The 21562-nt window shown below is 46.5% G+C and overlaps 1 protein-coding gene across 1 annotated transcript in view; it reads left to right on the forward strand.

The window, feature by feature from the left end:
• Positions 1-205: 205 nt before the first annotated feature.
• SPRED2 (sprouty related EVH1 domain containing 2) overlaps positions 206-21562 on the forward strand; it is a 66187-nt gene continuing 44830 nt past the window's right edge. Inside the window, exon 1 of the mRNA XM_074817280.1 lies at positions 206-318. Coding sequence (XP_074673381.1) covers positions 272-318 — 47 coding nt within the window. The 5' untranslated portion in view covers positions 206-271. The remainder of the gene's footprint in view (positions 319-21562) is intronic.

A 21562-nucleotide genomic window follows, 5' to 3' on the forward strand; every position in this document is an offset into this window, starting at 1 on the left:
GCGCCCCGCCGCGCCCCCGCGGCGCGCTGACCGCTGCCTCTCCTCCTCCTCCTCCTCCTCCTCCTCCGCCCCCGGCCGCCGCCGCCCGGCGACGAGCGCGGCCGTAGCCCCCCTCCCCTTCCCCTTCCCCCCCCCCCCCCCCGCCGCCGCCCGCGCTCCCGCGCCGTCGGGCCCGGCGCGGCCGCCAGCCCCGGCCCGCCGCGGCGCGGCCTCCCCGCCATGTGAAGCGCAGGAAGATGCGGAGGCGCAGCCCGGCCGCCCGCGGCGAGGGATGAGCCTAGACGGGGAGAAGATGACCGAGGAAGCCTACCCTGACGAGTGAGCGGGGGCGGCGGGCGGGCGGGCGGGCGGGGGCCGCCCTTTGTTGCCCCGGCGGGAGCCGGTGCGGATCCCACCCCCCCACACCCCCCCACACCCCCCCACCCCGCACGCACAGACCGCGGGCGGACAGAGGGACGCGGACACGCGCGTACGTGTGCGCGCTGCCCGCCCGCGCATCCGCCATTTCGCGCTCCCCCCCGGGCCGCGCTCATTTGCATACCGCCTTTTCATTCATAAAAACCCCCGGGAGGCGCGGGGACGCCGGGGTGCGGGGAGGGGGGGGAGGGAAGGGGGCGCACCCCTGGACACCCCTCGCCGCCACCTCTTCCCGCCCCGGCTGCGGGGTGGAGGGGGGGGGGGGGGGGGGGGGGGGGGGGCGGGCGTCGGGGCGCCCGGCGGGGGCGGCCTGCGGCGGAAGCGGGGGAGGGGAGGGGGGGGCGGCGCGGCGGTGCGATCCCCTTTCCCCGCCCCGCACCCCCGGGGTTGGAGGGGCGGGTGGGGGGGGGGAATCTGGAAGTGGTGGGGGGGGGACACACACGACGTCGCGGATCCCCGCCCCGGCCGCCGCCGTTTTGTGAATAGGAGGGCGGCCGCCGCCGCCGTCACATGACGCCGCATTCATAAACCCGGTCACCGGCGGCCTCCCCATTCACCGCCACCCCCCCACCCCCACCGCACCCGCGGGGGCCCCCTGCACCCCCCCGCACCCCCCCCAGCCCTCCGCAAAGGCACCCCCGCGCGGGAACCCTCCCGCAACCTCCCGCCCCCCTCCCCAATAAACCCCCCGAGGGGCCGCACCGAGGCTTCCAAAATGCCTGACCGTGCTCTTTTCCCTTTTAAAAATTTTTCTTCTCCAAAATAAAACTTAAAAGATATTACAGCGAATTTACAGGAAAGACTTTTACAAGCCGTGCTGGCCTAAACGTTGTTCCTGGCTATCTCTTTCTGGATTTTGACAGTCGAGAAAAATGACTCACTTGCGTGCAGGACTGGTTTCGTGCCAAGCGCCATAGGATGTACCGTGCTTTAAAATGACTTCTCTCAGGGCTTATAAAGCAGCGTCAAAATTGTGCAAGTTCTCAGCTCGGTTTTGGAGTCCGAAAAAATCATAATTGGCGGCATGTGCTGCACTTATAGCTTTGTAGCGTCAAACTTATTTTAAGGCCATTTACTGGAGAAATGTGAGTGGCAAAGGAAATGGCTTCTGCCTGCAACGTGTGTGTTAAGAGGAATTGTTATTTTGGCACTTCTTAATGAAGAGACTATAAATACATGTTTATATGTAGCTTCTGAAATTGTGGTTATTTTGAAGTTGGTATGGTTCTTCCAAAAAAAAAAAAAAAAAAACACCAAAGTTGAGTTTCTCTCTCATGGATTGCCATGATCTAACAGGCTGGAAAAATGTGGGCAACCCATTCCCAATAAAACCCCACCAGTTCTTGGTTTGGTTTTTATGGTTTAATTTCTCAAATTGGACAAGAGGAGGAGAGGTGGGACCCTGTCTCTGGGTCTGGGAGTTCAGGAGCAAATCTAGCCCGGTTCAGTGGACGAAAGCTGGTGCTCGCCAACCTTCCTCTTGCGGGAAGACGTTGCTCCCAACACGTTTTCCTGAAGGGCTCAGTGCGGAGGTGAGTGTCGGTGTAAAACAGCGAGTGCTTGGCTCCGATGGTTGGTTTTTTTTTTTTTTCCCCTTAATTGTAGGCTGCAGTTTGTTTTGGAGTAAATTCTTCTTCCACGTGCCGCCACGCTGCCATGCTGAGGGAGGCTTTGGTTAATGGGTTTCGTGTGCGCCCTACCTGTGCCGGGGGAGGGAGGCTCTTGGGTCACTCTGCCTCTCCTGGGGGTCACCAGTCAACCCAGTAACGTTGTGCTTTGATTCCTGGGAGATGGAAAGTGCTGGTGGCCATGGGGAGCTGGTACCCAACCCACTTCCCAGGCCAGCGTTAGCTGTTTTCTTGGTGGCTGGATGTGTTGTTGGCTTTCAGGGTAAACGATGCACTGTGGTCCTCACCCCCGTGCACGTCCTGAGCAGCTGTTTGGGAGGCTGCAGTTGGGCTTGTTGCAGCTTAGTCCAGGCCTTCGCCTTGCAGGGCACAGTGAGGTGTTTTAAGTAAGCCGTGGTTTCCTCTGTAAGCTCTTTGCTTCCAGCCTTGCATTGATTGATAGCGTCGCTAAAGCCGGTGACTCATGGATTGTTTTTCATTTCAGTGATGGGTGAAGTGATTTGATTTCCCCCCCCCCTCCCCCCAATATATATGATGTTAAAAGGAATAAGGACAGGCTCTCCTGATAAGTTTTCTGAAGCTGTCAGAACAATGGTAGTATAGCATGCTATTTGCCCTAGATATCTGGCTTTAATTTGCATAGCTATTCTCATTTCACTGAGTGCACTGTGAGCAAATGTTAACAGCCAGTTTTCAGAAAAAAAAAAAAAGGACCACTGTCAGGATGCATTTTAAAACAACCATCTTCAAGTAAATTACGAGGGGTTTTCCCACCATTTTGGCTCCTTTTTTTTTTTAATTCCTTGAGAACAGCTTGGTAAGATTTAGAGTTTTGAAACAATTTATAAAACCAAGGAGGGGAAAAAATAGGGCTTAGGATGCTGGAAAGTCATTGGTCCCTTCCTGACTGCACCATTTCAGATCGATACTTAGAGGTCAATTTGTCATTGCAAAGCGAGCGCCTCTTTCTGCATCTCAGCCTTTATTTCTGCTTCCCTCCTTGCACCCCCCATCACCGCTGTGCTTCTCCTTGACAAGGCGGGGGGGAAAACGGGGATGCCCGATAATAATAAATCAGAGGCACGAAGCTGCGGCACTGAGCGTAAGTGGTGGGAGAGTTTCGGGCAGCGCTGCCTGCACCCGGGAGAGGGGCAGCTGCCCACCGCCCGCCGTGACCCTCTCCGCAGCCGACAGCTCCCGGGTGGGCTGTTGGCCTCTTTCTGCTTGCAAGTAGGAGGATTCGTAAAGCGATTCAGTTATGCCGGGAGGCTGCCGCCTCTTCGTCCCGATGCACGGTTCCAAGAAAGTCACAGGAAGTAATTAAATGGAAAAGGTCAGAGAACGAGGAAGTGTTGGTCCGCAGCCTTTCGCTGCTTGGGATGGAGCCGCGATGCCCTGCCCGGGCCAGGCAGCGGCTGCGTCCCCGGGGTGTCCCCATCGCTCAGCGGACGCGCCCTTGGTTTATTCCAGCGAGCCCGGAGCGAGCGTGCCAAGTGTTTGCAAGTGGGACTGGTCCCCCGGAGGTTTTTAATGAGCTGGGTTAAGTGGGATACGTCTCAGGCAGTGTTGCTGCAGTGTCACACGGGACAGTGAAATGTGGCGAGAGATCACAGCCGTGCTTCAGGGTGATGCATTTTTCCCAGTCCAGGGAAAGAAAGTTAAACTGGATTTACAGTTGTTTGTCCTTTCGCTGGTCCCAAAATCCTGCTTCCCTCCATCACTGAGCAGGCACCGGCAATGCTTGCTCTGAATATCACGTTTATCAATATTGCAGTTTGCCCTTTACACTGAAAAAATAACTTTTTTCTTTTTTTTTTTTTTCTTAATTTTCACCTCACTTTTGCCCAATACTGGTGATTTTTCTGTAGGTGTTATAAGCAGCTCATTCCGCTAAATTTTTTTGCTGCAAGCTTAAGCCAGGGAGGAGGGCATGGGACATGCTGTGTGTCATGACATTATTGCTTGCAAATAGGACAGGAAATGAAGGATTGCCAAAATGTAACTGTTTATTTCTTGGCCTGAAAACATGCCTCTTTAAAATATGACATGTAAGTAGCTGCTTTGTTCAGTTACTGGGAGAAGCTGCTGTTTATAAGGGAATAATAGCTCTGTTGGATGAAGAAGGGGGAAAAAAAAAAGGGATTTACCCTTTCAACTTCTGCCTTGGAAATGCCTTGGAAAGGAGCTGTAGGTGGAAGACGTATGGAGAGGGCGTTTGGTCGGACAAGTGGAAGGGAGACCTGCGTGAAGAGGGCTGCCACAAGTGGGAAGGAGCTGGACTTGAATTTCTCAGCATGTTAGTCCATGCTATGGCTGTGGGCAGTCCTTGGATAACCCCAATCCTATATGGAAGAGGAAAAACCTAAACAGCCCACTTTTGGGCCAGAAAGTGAGATTCTTCAGCGAGGCTCCCCTCAGCGGGAAGCAGCAGCGGTGGTTTGGCGGTGGTGCAAATGCTGCACTAGCAATGGGATCATCTTTGGCCTGTTTTTGCAGCCTGTTTTTTATCTCACTGGGGCGCACCCTCGAGCGTGGGTTAAAAGGTAGGCTTTATCTGCCCATTTAATTAAATCCTGAGGCTGCAAACAAAAGTACGTTGTGCAGCAAGGCTCGCTCTTAACGTGGACTCGGTTCACTGGTAGCTAGATTTAAACCACAAAATTGTTTCCTGTCGGCCACCAAACCACAGGGAGATGATGGTAATTGTCCTTCTTCTGGACCAGGCTGGAAAATAGGAGCTGAGGACCGAGAGACAGCTTAACTATAGGTTTCAATCCCTCCTTTTGCTTTCTTACGCACTCTGGCATGCTTGAGGAATCGATAAATTCAATTTCCTTCCCTCCAGCAGAATAAGAATAAATGATCCTCCAGAGGTATTAAACCTGGGAGAGACGTGCTCAGAAAGTTTGAGTTACCGAGAGGGTGCAGGCAATCGGCCACATCCCAACACAAGCGACTTTGCGTATTGATCCAGCCCGTTGAATGGCAGCACCCTGTTTCTGCAGAAGTCAAGATCTTGTGGCTCAGTGGCAAAGGTGCACATCTTGCACCAGCTTTGCCCGTAGGAACTGCTCCCTACAACAAAGTCACTGAAAAATGTGTTTTGTTTTATTTTCCCTTTTTTTTTCCTTTCCCCTTTTTTAACAGTAGGTCATCTCACAAGAAATGTCCAGGAGTAGAGAGGGCGCAGAGATCAGTAAAATTAAAAGTACAGCTCTGGAGACTGCATTTTTGATCATTTTGAAAATATCGCTCTGTTTGCAAAGCAGAGCATTTGATTTTTGGAGGACTTAAACTTCTGAAGCAATGCAGAAATTTAGAAAGAAATAAAAAAGGTCAGTTGACAAAAAAAGGCACAGGTAGACTGTGGAGCTGACTGACGGCAGATGCGAGCTGCAGCAGTCCCCATTTCTGTGGCCTAGGAAAAACAAGTGAGAAGCTGTTGTCGCATAAATCCTGGCACTGGTAAGAGAGGTCTTCTCCAAGCCTGCCAGCAAGCAGAGCAGTGCAGCATCTCCCAGCACCTTGCTTGCTCTGACCCTTTCTTCCCACCTTGGCTGTGGGTAAACTCAGCTGATGGTTTCTAATTCCCCTTTTTTTTTTTTGTTTTGTTTCTTTTCTTACCTATTGGGTTTTTGCCAAGATTTTGTGAATTTTCTTTTGCTTCCTTCCCTTTTCCCTACCCATGTCCACCCCCTTTCCTTGTCAGATTTCCTTTAATGATTTATTTTTCTGGTGCTTGCTTAGTACTGAAAACCTGACCCTCTGAAGCTGCAGAGAAACGCAGCTGGGCTATGCTGGCCGCCCTCTTGATGCCTTCCCTTGGCGCCTAACCCTCACCTTTGGTTTTGCATCAGCTTTTTGTAGCAAAGGTTGCGTTTGCCCACGTAGTTTCTCACGCTTTGCTTTCTCGCGTGGCCAGGCTGGCCATCTGCCGGTCCCCTCCGCTGGGTGAGTCGAGAGTGCCGGGGTGCAGAAACAGCACCGGGGCGAGGGAGTGAGCCCTGCTAATGCAGCAAGAATAGCAAAGCGATGCCCAAGTACTGCGCTTCTGCCTGCTGGTACAGTCATTTTGTGGGGTTTAGTAATATCAGTGTGACCATCGGTGTTGGCACCTGCAAATATCGTAGTGATGCTCCTCACCTCTTTTCCTACTCCAGCTTGATGTTGAGCAAATGTTAGGTGGGCAGGGGAAGGTCATCTCCTTTCAGCCCAGGAGGGTGTCTTTGCTCTTTCTCGCTGCTGTCTCTCCTCTAGCAAACTCACCAGTGGTTCCTCCCTCCCCTGCCCCATACCCATTGCACCCAGGGCTTGCCCTGACGCCCGCTGGCCGGCTCTTTGGCACGGGAGGCGTAGCCTTGCCTCCGGCTGAGGCTTGGGAGCAGCTCTCCGCGCGGAGCCGACGAGGGGCTGTTCCCTCCTTCCGCTGGGTTTCTGCACTTTCCTGCCCGCTTTCTCTGTTTCGCTTCTTGTTTTGCGCTCTTTCATTTCCTTTCTCCTGCACTCTTGGGTGGTTTTTTTTTTTTCCCTCTTGCTTGTTTTATTTCTATTCCTTCACGTGTCGCTCTTGTCTGGAAGCAGGACTTCTGCCATTGCTGCAAACCAAACCTTGCTGGCAATATTTTCTCCCTAGCATCAGGGGAAGGTGGTCTCCTGGAATGTGCACCTGATGTAGCCATTGGAGCGAAACGCTGTCCACTTCATGCAGTAGAAGTAGATGTTTCACCTTAAAAGTAAGCTGTGTTTTATCAAAAGCAGCATTACAAAGTGTGCTTTCAAGGCTGTTAAAGACCTTTCTGCCAATAGCCGTCAGGTTCTACCTGTTGCAGTAGGTCTAAGTGAGATTTAAACCAAATCATTATTTTTGTCTCTGGATTGCTTGTTCTTAGGCTCTTTGAATAACTTTCTTTGACTTTCTTCGCTTGCAACTCACACTTCAAGGACTATGTTTTGGGTTTTTTGGTGGTTTTTTTTCCTCCCCTTTGTTCTCAACTCCTACGTGTGCCGTAATCAGAGGAGAGATCTCGAGTCTATCAGCTGAGCCTGATAGCTTATGGCTATTCCGTCTAGGAAGGAAACTTCTTACTGGCAGGCATGGGGAGGAGGAGTTACAGGGCTTTCTAACAAAATAACTTGATTTCCCTGTCTGTGGTGTTTTCAGAAGTGAGACTGCAGAGTTGCCCACCTTCACAAAGTCCTTGGACTTTGGCAGTGGTGCCTGTCAAGGAGAAAAGCATTTCATATCCTGAAGACTAAGGTGGTGGTGGAGCCTGTTCCTTGCTAGCTAGTGCTTTCTGGCTGAGGAGCTACAGAAACCAGGCAAAATGTAAACCAAAAATAGCATATTTAGTGAACTACCTAAACAGTTAAATGGACTCTTTTTTGTTTGCATGTGTATTAAATGGCCTTTCAAAAGTAACATTAGGAACAAAAGTGTGTGTCTCTTTTTGAGAGCAACCACTTCCCCCCCCTTTTTTTTTTTAATAGGAAAGTTGAGTTGGTTGCTATTACACCTCTGCTGTTGCTCTTTGTGAGACTCGCACCAATGGTGCTGGGAGATGTGTTGTAAAACCTGATAGTGTCTTTTGATCTAGTGTATGGGAAACACGTCTCTCTGCTTGTAAGGACCTGTGCTGCCGTGCAAGGACAGGAGCATGTTCTGCACGTGCACTCAAGTCCCGAGGACGTCTGGAAGTGCTTAGATTATTTTTTTAATTGCATTATACATACGTCCTGTTTGGATAGTCACATTGCTGCTTTTCTTGCTAGTTAAAAGTGGGTCTGAAGACTGAGCAGCTTCCCTCCCTGCCCTGTACATTAAAATGTTTAGCATTGCTTGCCTGTTCAGTGAGTCGTTAGGAACAAGATTAGTTTCCTTTGCATTAGCTGAAATACACTGAAGGTGTTTGCACAGCAGTCAGAGTTTCAAAACGCTGTGGGAAATCACGGAGCTTCTTCCTTAAACACCGGAGCCTGTTGCAGCACCACGGTCTTGCCTACCAGCTCCTTCCTCGTCCTCCCCTTGCCTGCAGAAAGACAACATTTCTTAAATGATGTGGTTTTATAGGAATTAAGTCCATGCTTAGGATTAGTTGATGCCACACTAGTAGCAATTAGCATCTGAGCTAAAGCACATCTGTGTAATTTTTTTTCTTTTTGGGTCTCTAGACCATTTATGCTTTTTATTATTTATTAATTTACATACTGGTGGTAGAAAGAATTTTTCAGGGAGGGAACATGAGGTGAAGGAAGGCTCTCCCATAGCCTTGTGTATATCTATTTCCAGGTGGGGGTTCATCCCTTTAAATATGAGTAGCACCTACTTTTTTTTCTGCAGCTGAAATGACTGCTCACCTGTAGACCTTGAGTAGGTCCCTGCAGTGAGGGGAGATGCTGCCCAAAAAGGTACACGTTGTGCTCACCCCCCTCTGTCACGCGCTTCCACTTGATGCAAGCCAAGAGCTCGGCTCACCTCCACTTGCTGCATTTCTTCTGCTGACATGTCCAAACACTCCCGCCTGGGTTTTTAACGGCTTGGAAAGCAAGCTGGCTGTTTACGTGGTTTTTAAGAGTGGAAAGGTATGCCCCCAAGCTGATATAAGGTTACTAATGCTTCAAGTTGCAGCATATAGGGAAGTGTGTGCTTTGCCTTGAGTTGGGACAAAATGAGGTGTTGGGGGGTGAATAGCTGGGTTCTTGCCCTGGTAGCGAGTGGCAGCCCGGGCAGCTCGTCACACGCATCCTTCCTCCCCTGTGGCCCATCAGCCTGCCTCTGGGCTGGGGTGCCAGGAGGGTACCACTGGGACGGTTGGTTATTCATAGGGTCTTTATAAAATCTCTGAGGGCTGAGAATAGAAAACATATCCAGGTGTTAATACGGGAGAGCTACTTTTTTTTGTTTTCCAGAAGTCAAAGGGATGCCATGAAGAGCTGCTGGAAGGCATCAGCAGAGCTGACGAGTAGACTCAGCTGCTGCTGCAGGGCTTCTGGGTCTTACAGGTTACTTACAGACAGTGCTGTTCTTAAAAATTACATAGAGTATCCCCCGGGCTAATTCAAAGCATGCTTGGAGTTTTTTCAGCTGTTTAACTTAGTTTTTGTTCAGTAGCACAATTCCCATAATGCTTGGACCTTTGCATCTCTCCATCGTTCGTCCACACTGCATGGGTGGGGGTGTGAGGACAGCAGCACGATGGAGAGATGAATGCCTAATTTTGCCTTAGATGCCCAGTGCAGCGGGTCCTCACAATGCCAGCAAGCTGAGAAATTCGCCCTCCTCTGCTGCCAGGTTGGCCGTTGAAGAGCTGCATGGGAGAGCACGTTGGTGAAAGCGGGGACTAGACCTGCCTTCTGCCGTCTTCTCCACGATTTTGACACTGCAGCCGCCTTATTTGATTACATTTCCTAAAACCTCAGGTGCCCGATTCCTTAGCGCTGGTTTTGGGGTGTTTTTTTAGTTTCTAGTTTTTAACTTTATTAAAACCTACACTGCCTCAGTGGGGATGGAGAGCCAGGGTACAGCCACCCCGTTAGACCGCAGCGTAAATCCCTGTATTTCAGACCTTGTTACACTCCATGTATTTAAAGCCACTGATACTTCAGCGGAGCATGCTTGCGCTTTTTTTTAAATACTGGTGAAATTACAGCAAAAACTTTATCGCTGGAGATTTATAGCACTGCCAACATAATTCATCCTTGACTGAAACTTGGCATGGGAGGTGTTAAGCTGGTTGCAGCCCGTCATTGCTTTACATGTTGTTACTGGATGTATGTAGTTTTGTGGCTGTGAAGATAGGAAGGTTAGGAAATGGTATAGAGTTTTGTAAAATAGTAATTCCGATACTTGCGTTGCTTGAATGACCTTGTCTTTTAAAAAGGGATCTGATGTTTAGTTGAACTAGAGGAAAAACTTAGTGCAGAGTTTGTTTTCTGTGTTTATAAAACGAGAATAAAAGGCTACAGTACAATTAAACCACTAGAGCTGCTTCAGAGAAAAATTTCCTGTTTTCTCTGCAAGTATTTAGCATTTTGGTATTGTAATACTTCATGAAAGTCCAAATGTTGAACGGCTGGAAAGTTATTAAGCAATGCTAGAGATCAGCTTCTGCTTGTTGTCCAAAGGAAGTGAAATGTAGAGTTAGCTAGCTTGGTTAAAAAAAGTAAATGAAGGGAGTGATAGGAGAGGGGGAGAAAGGGGACTAAATGCATTTTAAAGATGCAGTTGAAAACCTAAACAGCATTATGTGTTATATAGATAAGGATAACTTGCAGATTTTTCTATAAAAAAAAAAAAAAATCAAGAAGAACTGTAATTTTCCTGTATCTTGTCCACCTTAGTGACTGGGATCTCAGTGACTGCTGAACCACAGGACTTCTTGTGAAGCATCTTTAGCCTCTGTACTTCTAAGGCACTGGGTATAAATACTGCAGGCAGGCAGGCTGGTGTGGAGAGGATCTGGAGGCAAACGGAGAGCACGGTCTCACAAATGCAGTCAGGAAGTTCTAGAAATACCCTTTATAAACACTACATCCTACAGGAAGAACCTTAAAGCCCAAATAAATCATTTCCCCCTATGCCTATGTATACATAAACTCTACTGGTTTGGAAGATCTTATCAGCTCAGCAATGTGCCTTTTTACAGTAGTTCCTAAAACAAGTTATATGATAAATATCAACTGGGTTTTTTTGAGCTGTTCATCAGGTCTGCCTGTGCTTTTATCAGTTATTAAAAAGTCGGCATCTCCCTCGCCATTACCAAGAAGTCATAAACCTTCCCAGGTCAGTTCATCTGGATAAGTGACCATTTTTGGTTAAAATCCTTCCAAACGCAGAGATGTGTGGATGGGCAGAGGCAGAAGGAGGGTGGGTGGTTTTATCTGCTCAACCTGATTGGGGAGGGGAGACTGCGTGTGTGTGTGTGTGTCTTCACCCACCTAAAAGTTGTACTTATATGTATGTGGTATCTGTAGCAATGATCAACGGACAGCAGATAAGGAGGAGGCAGAAATAGGCTTATTTTGATGCCTTGGATTGAATTCCAAAAGAATTTATTGATCCTGGGATTGCCATGGCTGTCCTGCATGATGACACTGGGCTGGACGGTGTTAAAATATGTGTGCTTGCGGTACAGTGGTGTTTTTACCCAGCTTCTCTCCTTTGTTTGCACATTAAAAATCTTCATGTTTCTCTCCCAGTTTTATTATTAGGTCCCAGAAATGCTTGTGTACCCAGAGGCCCAGATCTAGCTGGGGTCTCCCAGTTCTTGGCTGTGGAGCAGTTGGTGTGCCTGTTGACCTCAGCCCTGCCGATCGTCCCCTAAGTGAGTGGTTAAGGAGCCCTTTGAAATCCAGCCTATGAATGAAAAAAAAATTTTGGCTTAACAGAGTCTGCCACCAACCACTTGTTTGGTTTGGTTCTGCATGCATGACTTCAAACAAGATCCTTGAAATGAATTTCCAGGGCGTGCAGAATAGCCCCCACCCCAAACTCCCATAAGCGACAAAAAAGACTGTTCCCCAAAGCGAGCAGCAGAGACCTACAAATTGAAAAACAAAAAGCCCCATCTGAGGCATTTTTATCTTGGATGGTAAGGGTTTGTCTATGGAGCACTGAAATTTTGCAGTGCTTAGTGCCTCTGCACCCATGCACCTTTGTATTTTCTTGTTCAGGAAAGCTCTAGGTGAATTGTAAATGGTTAATTTGTTGATATAATTCGCTGTTCCGTACAAAAGTAATTAAAAAATATTTCTAACAGTTTTGTTGCTGGTGAGGGTGTTTGGGAGGGTTTTTTTTTTTTACCTTCTTCCCTTTACTATATCTCTAAGGAAGTGTGGGCTACCTTTATCAGAGTATTGGTGGAATAGCTTCCCCAGCCTTTCATAAGGTCGAATAAAAAAACAAACACTCCTCCTTATGGGAAGGAAGGGATGGGGAAAGAAGGGTGTTTGTGTACACTTTCCCATTCATGTTTTAAAAAGAAAAAATATAAACTTCTGGAGTTGGTGCCTTGTAACTCATGCGATTATAGGAGTTGAGAGTCGGAAGCTTAATTTGCTTTATCAGCACTGACTTAAAGAAACAAGTGAAGGGCAGTAGCAGTGAGCTGGAGACCACTTGCTGCTCTGGTTTTGCCTCTGTTGGACAAAATGCGCTCCAAGTTCTGCAGTGATTTAAGCAATAAAATCACTAGTTGTTTTTGCAAATCAGTTCTCTTTAGATTACAAATGTATCTAAGGTTTGTGTGTTGATTTGGGGTAAGGTGATACAGAAGAAAATGTATCCTTTGTTCCAGCACTTAAATTTTGAGATTTCAGTAAAGTGCATACTTTTTGTGCATACTTTGTATCAAGAAAAAACAGTTAAATGTTTCTAGACTATTTCCCTCTTCTGCTTCCTCTCTGCTGCAGGAATAGAAGGAATAATTTTTCATAAGACCATTTACCAGGTGGTGGTTCTGCACGAGTCTGGTACCCTTCTGAAAATCTCAACTGCAAGTAGTACTTCCCTATACGTGATTTAAGAAGGAAAAAGTTGCTCTGATCTCTGTGCTTGGGGCATGAATGGTAGAGATGGGACTGAAGCTGAGCATCGCTAGTTGGATCTTCTCCAGATGATCATCCACCTTGGGTCAGTGGTGGTGAGCCCTGGCTCTCTACTCATGGTGTAGATGTTTAAAGCAGCCAGGTGCCACGTTCATCCAACACTAAAGCAACCCCTGCCCTGTAAGCAAGGATGGAAAAACCCAGCTGCTTTGCGAGGCGTTTCTGGATCTGCTGTTTCTGACCAGCTGTCTGTGGAACAATTGGAGACAGTATATAACACGTGCTGTTTGTTGCAGTTAATGCTTTAAAGGACTCATCCACCAGACTTCCAGGGATCTTGCAGAAAACTGCTGCTGGCAGTTGCAGGGAACATGCCTGTGCCTGGAAGAGGTGGTCTCTACAGATGGTTAACGTTAGCTGGCCTTCAGCTATGAAACGAGCATTAAAGAGAGATCCTTCACATCCCCTCTCGTCTTTTTATGAAAGTGACAGTCCAGATATTAGGATGCATTAAAAAATTATTGGTAAATAGCTACCAATGTTGCTTTTGAGTACTGTTAGTACTGGATTTTTTTTGCAGTGTCTATGGAAGCAAACATTCCTGTGTGTAATGGGAGCAGTGGGGAGAGAAGGGAAGGATGTGATGGCAGGGAAATTTGTTGACTTAATTGGTGATGGGTCAGCAGAAAGAATACTAATGTTTTTTTGTCCTGATTCATTCCAGTTTGTGGTTTCATAAACTGCCACGATGTGAACATGGCCAGTTGGGTCACCCCTTGCTACAAGGGGCACGGGAAGGTGGTGACTGTATTCTTCTTGGAGCAGTAGAAGTAAATCTTCCTTATGTCTGCAGACAGTGTCTTCCAGTGTCAGATGGTGTGCATCTTCCTTGGCTTATTGTTCAGAGGTGTGTTTCTTATCAGGTACAGAGCACCTGGCTTTTTTTCTTACCCATTAAGCCTAGTATCATGTCTTTCTGGATTCTGGCAGAGTGCAGATGCACAGGAGGGTGGCAGAGTAGCAGAGGATGTGCTCTTGGCTACAACCCCAACCACTATTTTAAGTGTGTGTGCCGGAGGTTCATCCTCATTGCCTTGCTTGCTCGATGTCACCCAGATGCATGATGCCAGCGTAGCTTCAGGTGACTCCAGAGGTGCGACAGCAGTTGTATGCATTTGCTTGGCGGCGCTGAGTGGCCGTGATGTTTACAGAGGAAGAACTCAATTCCACTTTCTTCCGTGAAGGCTGCAGCAGGGAGCACAAGGTCATACCGAGCCCCTGTTTGCAAAATAGCCCAAGAGAGGGGGGTGTTTTGGGTTTTGCAAGTTCCTTAATTGAAAAAGGCTCCCAACAACTAATACCCAACCCTCTTCTAAGCTGTCGTTTCCTTAGGTGGAAGAAATAAATGCTCAGTCCCTTTCCTCTACTTCTGCATGTGACTTTTGTCAGCAAGAAACTTCTGCTGCTCCCTGAACTTCTGAGTAAAACCAGCTCCTCAGGACAGAAAAGGGAAACTCCTTGAGAGCACTGTCCAGCGTTGAAATGCACTGTATAAAAGCACGTTTGTACATTTTGTTATGCAAAGGAATTCCTGGCCGTACCCAGCCCTAAGTAAATAGCCAAGGAGAGGTGACTGAAGCATGACGGATGGCTGTGGTTGGCAAGGAAAGACGCACAGTGTGGAAGTCCACGGTGCAGAGCAAATGATAAAGGGAACCTTGCTGCATTTTACAGAAGTGGTGTTGTGTTAGGAGAAAACTGTCTGGTGCCTAAAGCTGTGCTCAAGGCTTCTTGCAACAAGTACAGAAAATGCAGAAAGGTTTTCTTCAATCGATAGGTAAATTTTCCTGTTATGTCATGCATTTCAAGCCACTTGGGAATGATAAGGCTTCATCAATGAAAGGAAGGAATCCATTGGGGTGTTTTTCTGATTTGATGTTTAGCTTCACATTCTGGACAGAAAAAACATCCGGAAGTTTAAAATCCTTTTCTAGAGGATGCACTATATCATATCCAGGAAGGTCCTACCTATAGATTGCCTGAGCTGCCCTTGCCCTAGGTTGGTGAGGTGGCAGAAGACCAAGAAGGGTTTTCCTTGGATGGCTTCAATAGGTATGTGCCTGACTGAGCACCTGGTTCAGGCATCTCTTGCTGTATAATTCATAAAGGGGATTCAGAAACTCCCTTGACAGCAAAGGTAGATTTTTAAAACCCTGAGAAAACTTAAGACTGGAGAGAGGGGAAAATGTGGGTCATTGGAAGGTGGTGTGTTGCAGGGAACGTTGAATGCTGCTGTGCAAGAGTTTCTTTGCTTAATTGAATAAAAGAAGTTGAAAGGATTGTGCATGTTCACAACTTGTGCACGTTCTTGGTATTTTATATTTCACTACTTCTGAAAACTGTAGACCTTAAATATGGGGAAGGAAATACCTGAAAGGTTAAATCCAGTCTCTGCATTTTCATTTTATTTTGGAACATCTCAAATATAGGAACCCTTTTGCAGGAATGTGGCTTTATCATTCATGATCTAATTAAAATGCTAAATATACAAATCTCTTTTGTGCTTAAGGAAGATATTTGCTTCTGTATGTGGTAACTTCCCTCTACAGGATAGCCTTTATTTCTTATAAAGGTCAGAAGACTGTTACCATCTTCCCTTCGATCAAATGTGTGCAGGCAGACGTGGAAAAAGTATCTCTGAGATTGGTCTTTGTGGTTTTTTTGTTCAAAAACACACAATGACCTGACACAGGGATATGTAAACTTGTGAGAAACCTGTTTGTATAAGAAGGTATTTCCCATGTGTTTGGGGACCGGGAGGTGGCTTGAAGATACACTCTCCTACCCAGGCGTGGCCAGCAGACTCTGCGAGGCCATGGCTTCAGTTGTAACAGCTCAAGGATGAGGTTTGTCATGGGCTCCCTCAGCGTATTGGTGCAGGCATGCATGGGAGCTTCAGGGCTTTGGGAGCTTCAGGGCTTTGGGAGCTTCAGGGCTTTCTCCCCACGTTGCGTAGCACAGCATTCTTGGCTTACATTGTCTGTGGCTGTAGCTCTAGTTTTGTGAATGCTTTTTAGCATTTAGTGCTCCTCTATGTTATGGATCATGCATAAATTAGTCTGTCCGTGTCGTGGAGCAGTACTGTGGCAGAGTGGATTTTTATTTTATTTTTATTTCTTTAGCTAGGCAGCGTACTGAACGTGTTCTTCCTTTTGGCTAAATTTAAACCTTCTCCCCAGCCCAAGCTGCTCTCCCACCCTTGGACTTCCACTACGTGAGGCATGAGAGACATGCAGAGCACACCGTTGGTTGGCGAGATGTTTCAATTAACTATTAAATTCTTTAGCTTATGATATGACCTAATTAAGCTTGAAGAGCATGCTTGCCCCAGGTGGATAGAAAGCCTGCTTGAACAAGCATCGGGGCACTGAGCAAAAATTACTTCGTATCAAAGGAAAAGCACAATTTTAGCCCTACAAATCTAAATGGGATGTAGCAGCTTCAGCAGCCCATGGATGTGGGTTATTGCATTGCCAGCTGTTAGCAGGTTAAAGTTAATAAAATCTGCTATGTGGAAACAGCGTGGGTACCACCAGGCTCACAAGAGCCGTCCGTGCCCATTTCACAGCAGCGTTTCAGGAAAACAAGCAAGGAGTCGCTTTGAGCTCGCAATGCCACTTGCTTGGCAGAGAGTCACGAGGAAGTCCCGAGCACTATCCAGGAGCAGGATTTTTGGAATAGTGCCCATACCATCCTCCATACCGGCAACAGCTGGTCATCATAGGCATGATGGGCATCTGGGGTCCCTGGCACCAGAGCTCAACCCTCCCTGTTGCTACCTTGGTTGGCAGGAGAGTCCACAGTCTGTTAAATGTCATGGAAATTTTTAAGCTGCTTGATTTTTTTAATTATTATTTTTTATTTTATTTCTAATGTCATTGGCATGCATCACTGACTTACTGAAGTACCTGTGGACCTCAAACACTGGTTGTTTTAATGGATAAGGCAAAAATGCCACCTGCAGCCAGGGCTGTGCAAAGTCAAGAAGCCATGAGATGCCCCAGAAGAAGAGATGTTTGATGCTTTCAGCATCAGCTGGCTCACAGCTGTCCTTGTGCACTGCATGCTCTGTAACCAGGTCTGTCAAAGTTTGGAAAGCTGCTTTGGACAAGGCACCTATCATTTTATTGTAACTTTTTTGTTACTTTATAATATTTTTATATGCTTTGAAGAAAGGGACTTGAAGAGCCAATCTATGACTCCTGGAAACATCTCTTGGGTATTAGCAGAGAAGGGAGAAAAATAGACTGTTGTATTTTGCTAACTGGCTCACACTTGATGAGCTACCTTAATGGCAGGAGTCAAAGTTTCGTATATTTGTGGAAGTATTGTCCAGGTTTTGTTGGTAACTCATCCTCCACCTTCGTCTAGAACAAAGGAGGAGTGAAGCCAGAATAACTGGGTGCCGATTCAGGGTTAAAATGACATTTGTGGGTGACATTTCAGGATGCAAAGCACAGGGAACCATGGCAAACGCAATATACGGGTGCAGCTTCTCACCACCACCTCACATACTTAATTAGCCAGAGAGTGTGAACTTTAACAGTGCTCTTGATGGTGATTTCCTAGAAGCCAGTGCTCAAGGGCTCCATCTGTGTCTGTTGTTATCCCAATTTCTGCTTGTAATTGATGCGAGTTGTTTAATTACCGATACCGTCAGTTAACATGAGGAGCTGCGAGGTGGTGTAAAACATTTCGTCACGCAAAACCCTGGTACGCTAACACACGTGGGAGACAAAAACAAAAATTAGAAAAGATTAACAGCTGGTGTACTTGGATCTGCAGTAATTCGGCAGGATTTTAATGTAAGTTATCACTTGAAAAGTGAATGCGAATTGGCGTCAGTCAGATGCCCTCTAGCAAGGCTGGCTGGCTCAGGTGGGCTTTTGATCACAGACCTTTGCTTATCCCTCATCACTGGGGACGTGTCGATGTGTTCTTATGCCACTGTAGTGGCATCGGCATTTCTCTAGACAGGAATAATTTGTGTGAACTGAAATTTTAAATTGTTTCAGAGTCAGATCTTTGTTTCTCTGATTTTACTGCAGTTTAATTGACCGTACTGTTGTTATAGTTGGTTGCTGTCCTAGTTGGTATGTACAAAACCAGAAAACATGTGGCTTGATATATTCTGTGTCAGACAAATGGCAAATGCTTAATATTTGATACAATATATAGATATTTGTATATTTATACAAATGTTCCATGCAGTAAGCATACAAATAGCATCTAGGTTTTCATTGTAGTTGTGGTAAGGTCAAATCCAAGTGGAAAGCTGGGTTAATAATACTGCACTTGGTGGGTTTTTTAACATGGATAATTTTCCCCCCATAGTTGACTAATATCTGCTAACTAATGTGGAAATGTAATGATATTTCCTAAGCGATGAATGCCCTAGTTCAAAGGGATTGCTTCTAGTGGGCAAAAATAATTCAGCTATATATGGTACTAAAGAGAGAAGTGATGAGAACATGTTAGAAGCATAAATATTTAAACGTTTTTTTTCGGGTTAGGTTAAACTTAATTTCTGTACTGATGGCTTTCTTTGCTCTGCGAATTCTGCAGACAGGTGTGAGCTTAATTCAGCTCTTAGGGTAGCATTCAGTACATGTGCACAGCATTGGTTGCAATGATCTCAATTTCTTGCAGGCTTTTGCAAGAAAGAGATGGAGAAGTTGCTTCAAAAAGTTCCTAGATGAGGACAAATTGATGTGGTGTCCCTATCCCCTCCCCTCCCCACTTCCTTTAATAGCAGAAGACCCCTGGGCAATGTTGTGCCTCAGCCTGACTCATGTAAGTAGGATAACTTATGTGTAAGACATCACACAAGTCCAAGGGCTCCTTGTGGTGCCACTGTGTGCTAGCACGAGACATTTCCAAGACAGAAGAAAAGGTTAGTGCCTCTGGACAAAGTACTGGTGTCTGTTCAGCTTTGGTGAGTTACGATGGTCTGAAAATGGTTGTGCCACCAAGTTGCTGCAAAAGTGGTGGTTGGCCTCAGCACATCCCCGCTGCATCCTTGGAGGGACTGTAGTTCACAGCGGTGGCTGTTTTATTTTCATTTGAACAAAAACCAAGGCAGGAGAGTCCAGAACAGCTTTTCTTGACAGTTTCTGTTTGGGGCAAAACCCTTCATTTCCAACAAGTACTACCTTGGTATTGAGTATCACAGTAGCTATACCAAAATACAAATCTGGAGGGAGCACCTTCATCCTGTGGCTGTAAGGGGAAATGCAACAACAAAATAACTTGATTTATTGGTATCACCTACAGCGCATTGTCCACACAGTGACAGCCCTTTCAGTGACTTGTAATGGCTTTAAATGAGGTGAAAACTAAATAACAATGTTGGCTAGGGAGACAGCTAATCCGTAATGTTCAGGATGGCCTCCCCGGACTGACAGCTCTGGGGACCTGGATGAGGAAACTCTCTGCAGCTGCTTTTGTATAGAGAATAGTGTGACCTGCAGATGGAGGCTTTTGCCGGTATCTTAAGCTTCAGAAAAACAAATATTCCCTCAAAATAACATAAAAAAATAAACTTCCACTTCTTCCTGTTTTTATAGTTCCCTTATTTCCTCAGTGTCATGGTTTTGTCTCCAGTACTGCAGATTATTAATCTTCAGAGGATCAGGACCTTCATAGAAGTATTTCCTGTACATGTTTATCTGTCTTTTTAACAAATTAGTATCTACTTGTTCGCTTCTGAATATTCCTGCAAATAATAGGAAACTCTTCCTCAGTAATAAGGCTTTTTGCTAGAAAAAATATCTAGATGAATCACTGCCAGGGGTTAAAGTACCTTTTATATGACTTGGTTGATGGCATCCTTCAGGACATCTGCAAGTAGCCCCAAATTCCAGAGGTCACTGTCTTTGTGTTGGTTTTGGCGAAGCATTGTTTCAGCTAAACTTCACTTATTTGGTTGTAAGTGCATCTGGAGGTCTCCTGTCCAACTGTTACCTAGACTTCTAGAAGAAGGATGTTGCCATGTCTAGAGCTTGTTTCGAGACGGCCATGGATTTCCACCTAATTTATTAGCACCATGAGCACTGGCCATTCGTCAACGGAGAAGTGCCTGTTTTCTACATCCAACTCTTGCATTGCCTTGGAGCAATCTTTTCAGCCACTACACTACTAACTTTTGTTACTTTTAGATAATGTCAGCTCAGTTTTTAAATACATGCATTAAATATGTGCATTTAAATATATTCTTCCTCAAACGTGCATGCATGCGTGTGGTAGATGGGGTCTCAGCTCCCAAGCTCTCCATGGACTCGTTACAGCCTGAGCACATCTGCAGACTGAAACGAGGATGCAGTTTTTCCCTTTTGCGTCAAAATTGATGGTATGCATCACCCATGCATCTCCAAGGGAGAGTGCCGGATTGGAATGAGTAGCTGGCTTTCCACCTCGGCTTTCTATTTTGGATGGAGTTGTCATCATCCGACTCCGTCACTGAATTCACTGAAGCTGAGTCTGTTACGCCACCCATAACTCAATGCTCGTGCTGGCACTGCCTCGGGTTTCTGTGGCATGCGCTGGATTGTGTTGATACTCACAGTGTCTTTACAGCATTGGCGGGGTTGCTCCTTGAGGGCTGTCCCCACGGTGGAAGAAACATGGGTTGGGGACCTGCCTCCTCATGGTGCTAACATTAATAAAAAGGCACCCCTGGATGAAGAAGCGTCTTGCAGGTCCTTCAAGGCATAACCTTTTGAATTTCCCCTTGCCCCACCTTGCAAATTAAACTGGAAATAGCACTTGATCAGACTCAGAACGGCCAGGGGGGACGGGGGGTTCAGTTTGGTTTTGGTTGGGTTTTTTTGCAGACAACTTGACAACTTGTGATTTCCCGTCACAGTGCGAGTTGTTTAGCAAAGCTTGTATTTGGTTTGCTTTTGGGCGATGCAGGCATATTTCTTCCCATAGCACATGGAAATGCTATCGTTGTTTTCTCTGAATATTAATTTCTAGCGGACAACAAGGTCTTGCAGGACAGTCTTGTCACGTCACGTTTCTGCTGCTGTCTTGTCTGGGAGCCAAAACATCCCGCTGGAGTGCTGGGTGCAGAACTGCCCTCCCTTTGCATGAATGCAGCAGAGACCCATCTTCAGACCAAGGCTCTTCCTTTCTAAAATTCCTCTTGCTCCAAGATATTAGTGGACGTAATGGCAGAGGCAGGTAAATCCTAAGCAAGGAAGTCAGAGACTCATAATATAACTGGATGAAACCGCCTTAAGAAAAATGAATTCCAAATTTGTAGATGAGGTGTGGAAGGATAAACATGCACCTCCTGTTGATTTTGCGTCCTTGGTAAACAGGAACTAAAACACCCTAGTTAAATCTGAGGGGAGGGGGGGGAAAAGCCATTTTGGATTGAGATAAACACTTGTGGTTCCATTATCATCCGCTGAACATGCGTAGAGTGGTTGTAACACAGCTTGAGACAGTGAAAAACAAGTGGGAAGTTGGAAAAAAAAAAAATCAGGGTATATCTTCTTCCTTCCTTCTAGACATAACCTTAATAATTTATTGGAGGTGGGCAACGTATAGTATAGATGGGGCTTTGTCCAAAGACAAAAAGTAAATGCTTTCTTCCCACAGATCTCCAACAAGAAGATAGTGTTGCTTTTCTTCAGTAATCATTTTTTGATGTTTTTAAGCAGGGTGTCATGGCCTGTTAAATGAATGGACTTGCATAAGCTGTTACTAGATATTTTCTAAGCTTAGTAGCTTTTTTTGTTTTGTGTGTGGCCTTGTTGTTCTGGTATTCCCCGATAAACCCAGAAGATTTGAGGTTGCAGCTCCTAGCTGACAGAGAGTGCACTAAAAACCCCGATGGGAACAAGGATGAGAAGCTCCTTCACCGTCTACCTTCAGATATGCCAGAGGGCTCTGGCAGTCCCTAGGCA

Source organism: Strix aluco, chromosome 3 (genome assembly GCF_031877795.1).
Source record: "Strix aluco isolate bStrAlu1 chromosome 3, bStrAlu1.hap1, whole genome shotgun sequence".
In the NCBI taxonomy this organism is placed as follows: Eukaryota; Metazoa; Chordata; class Aves; order Strigiformes; family Strigidae; genus Strix; species Strix aluco.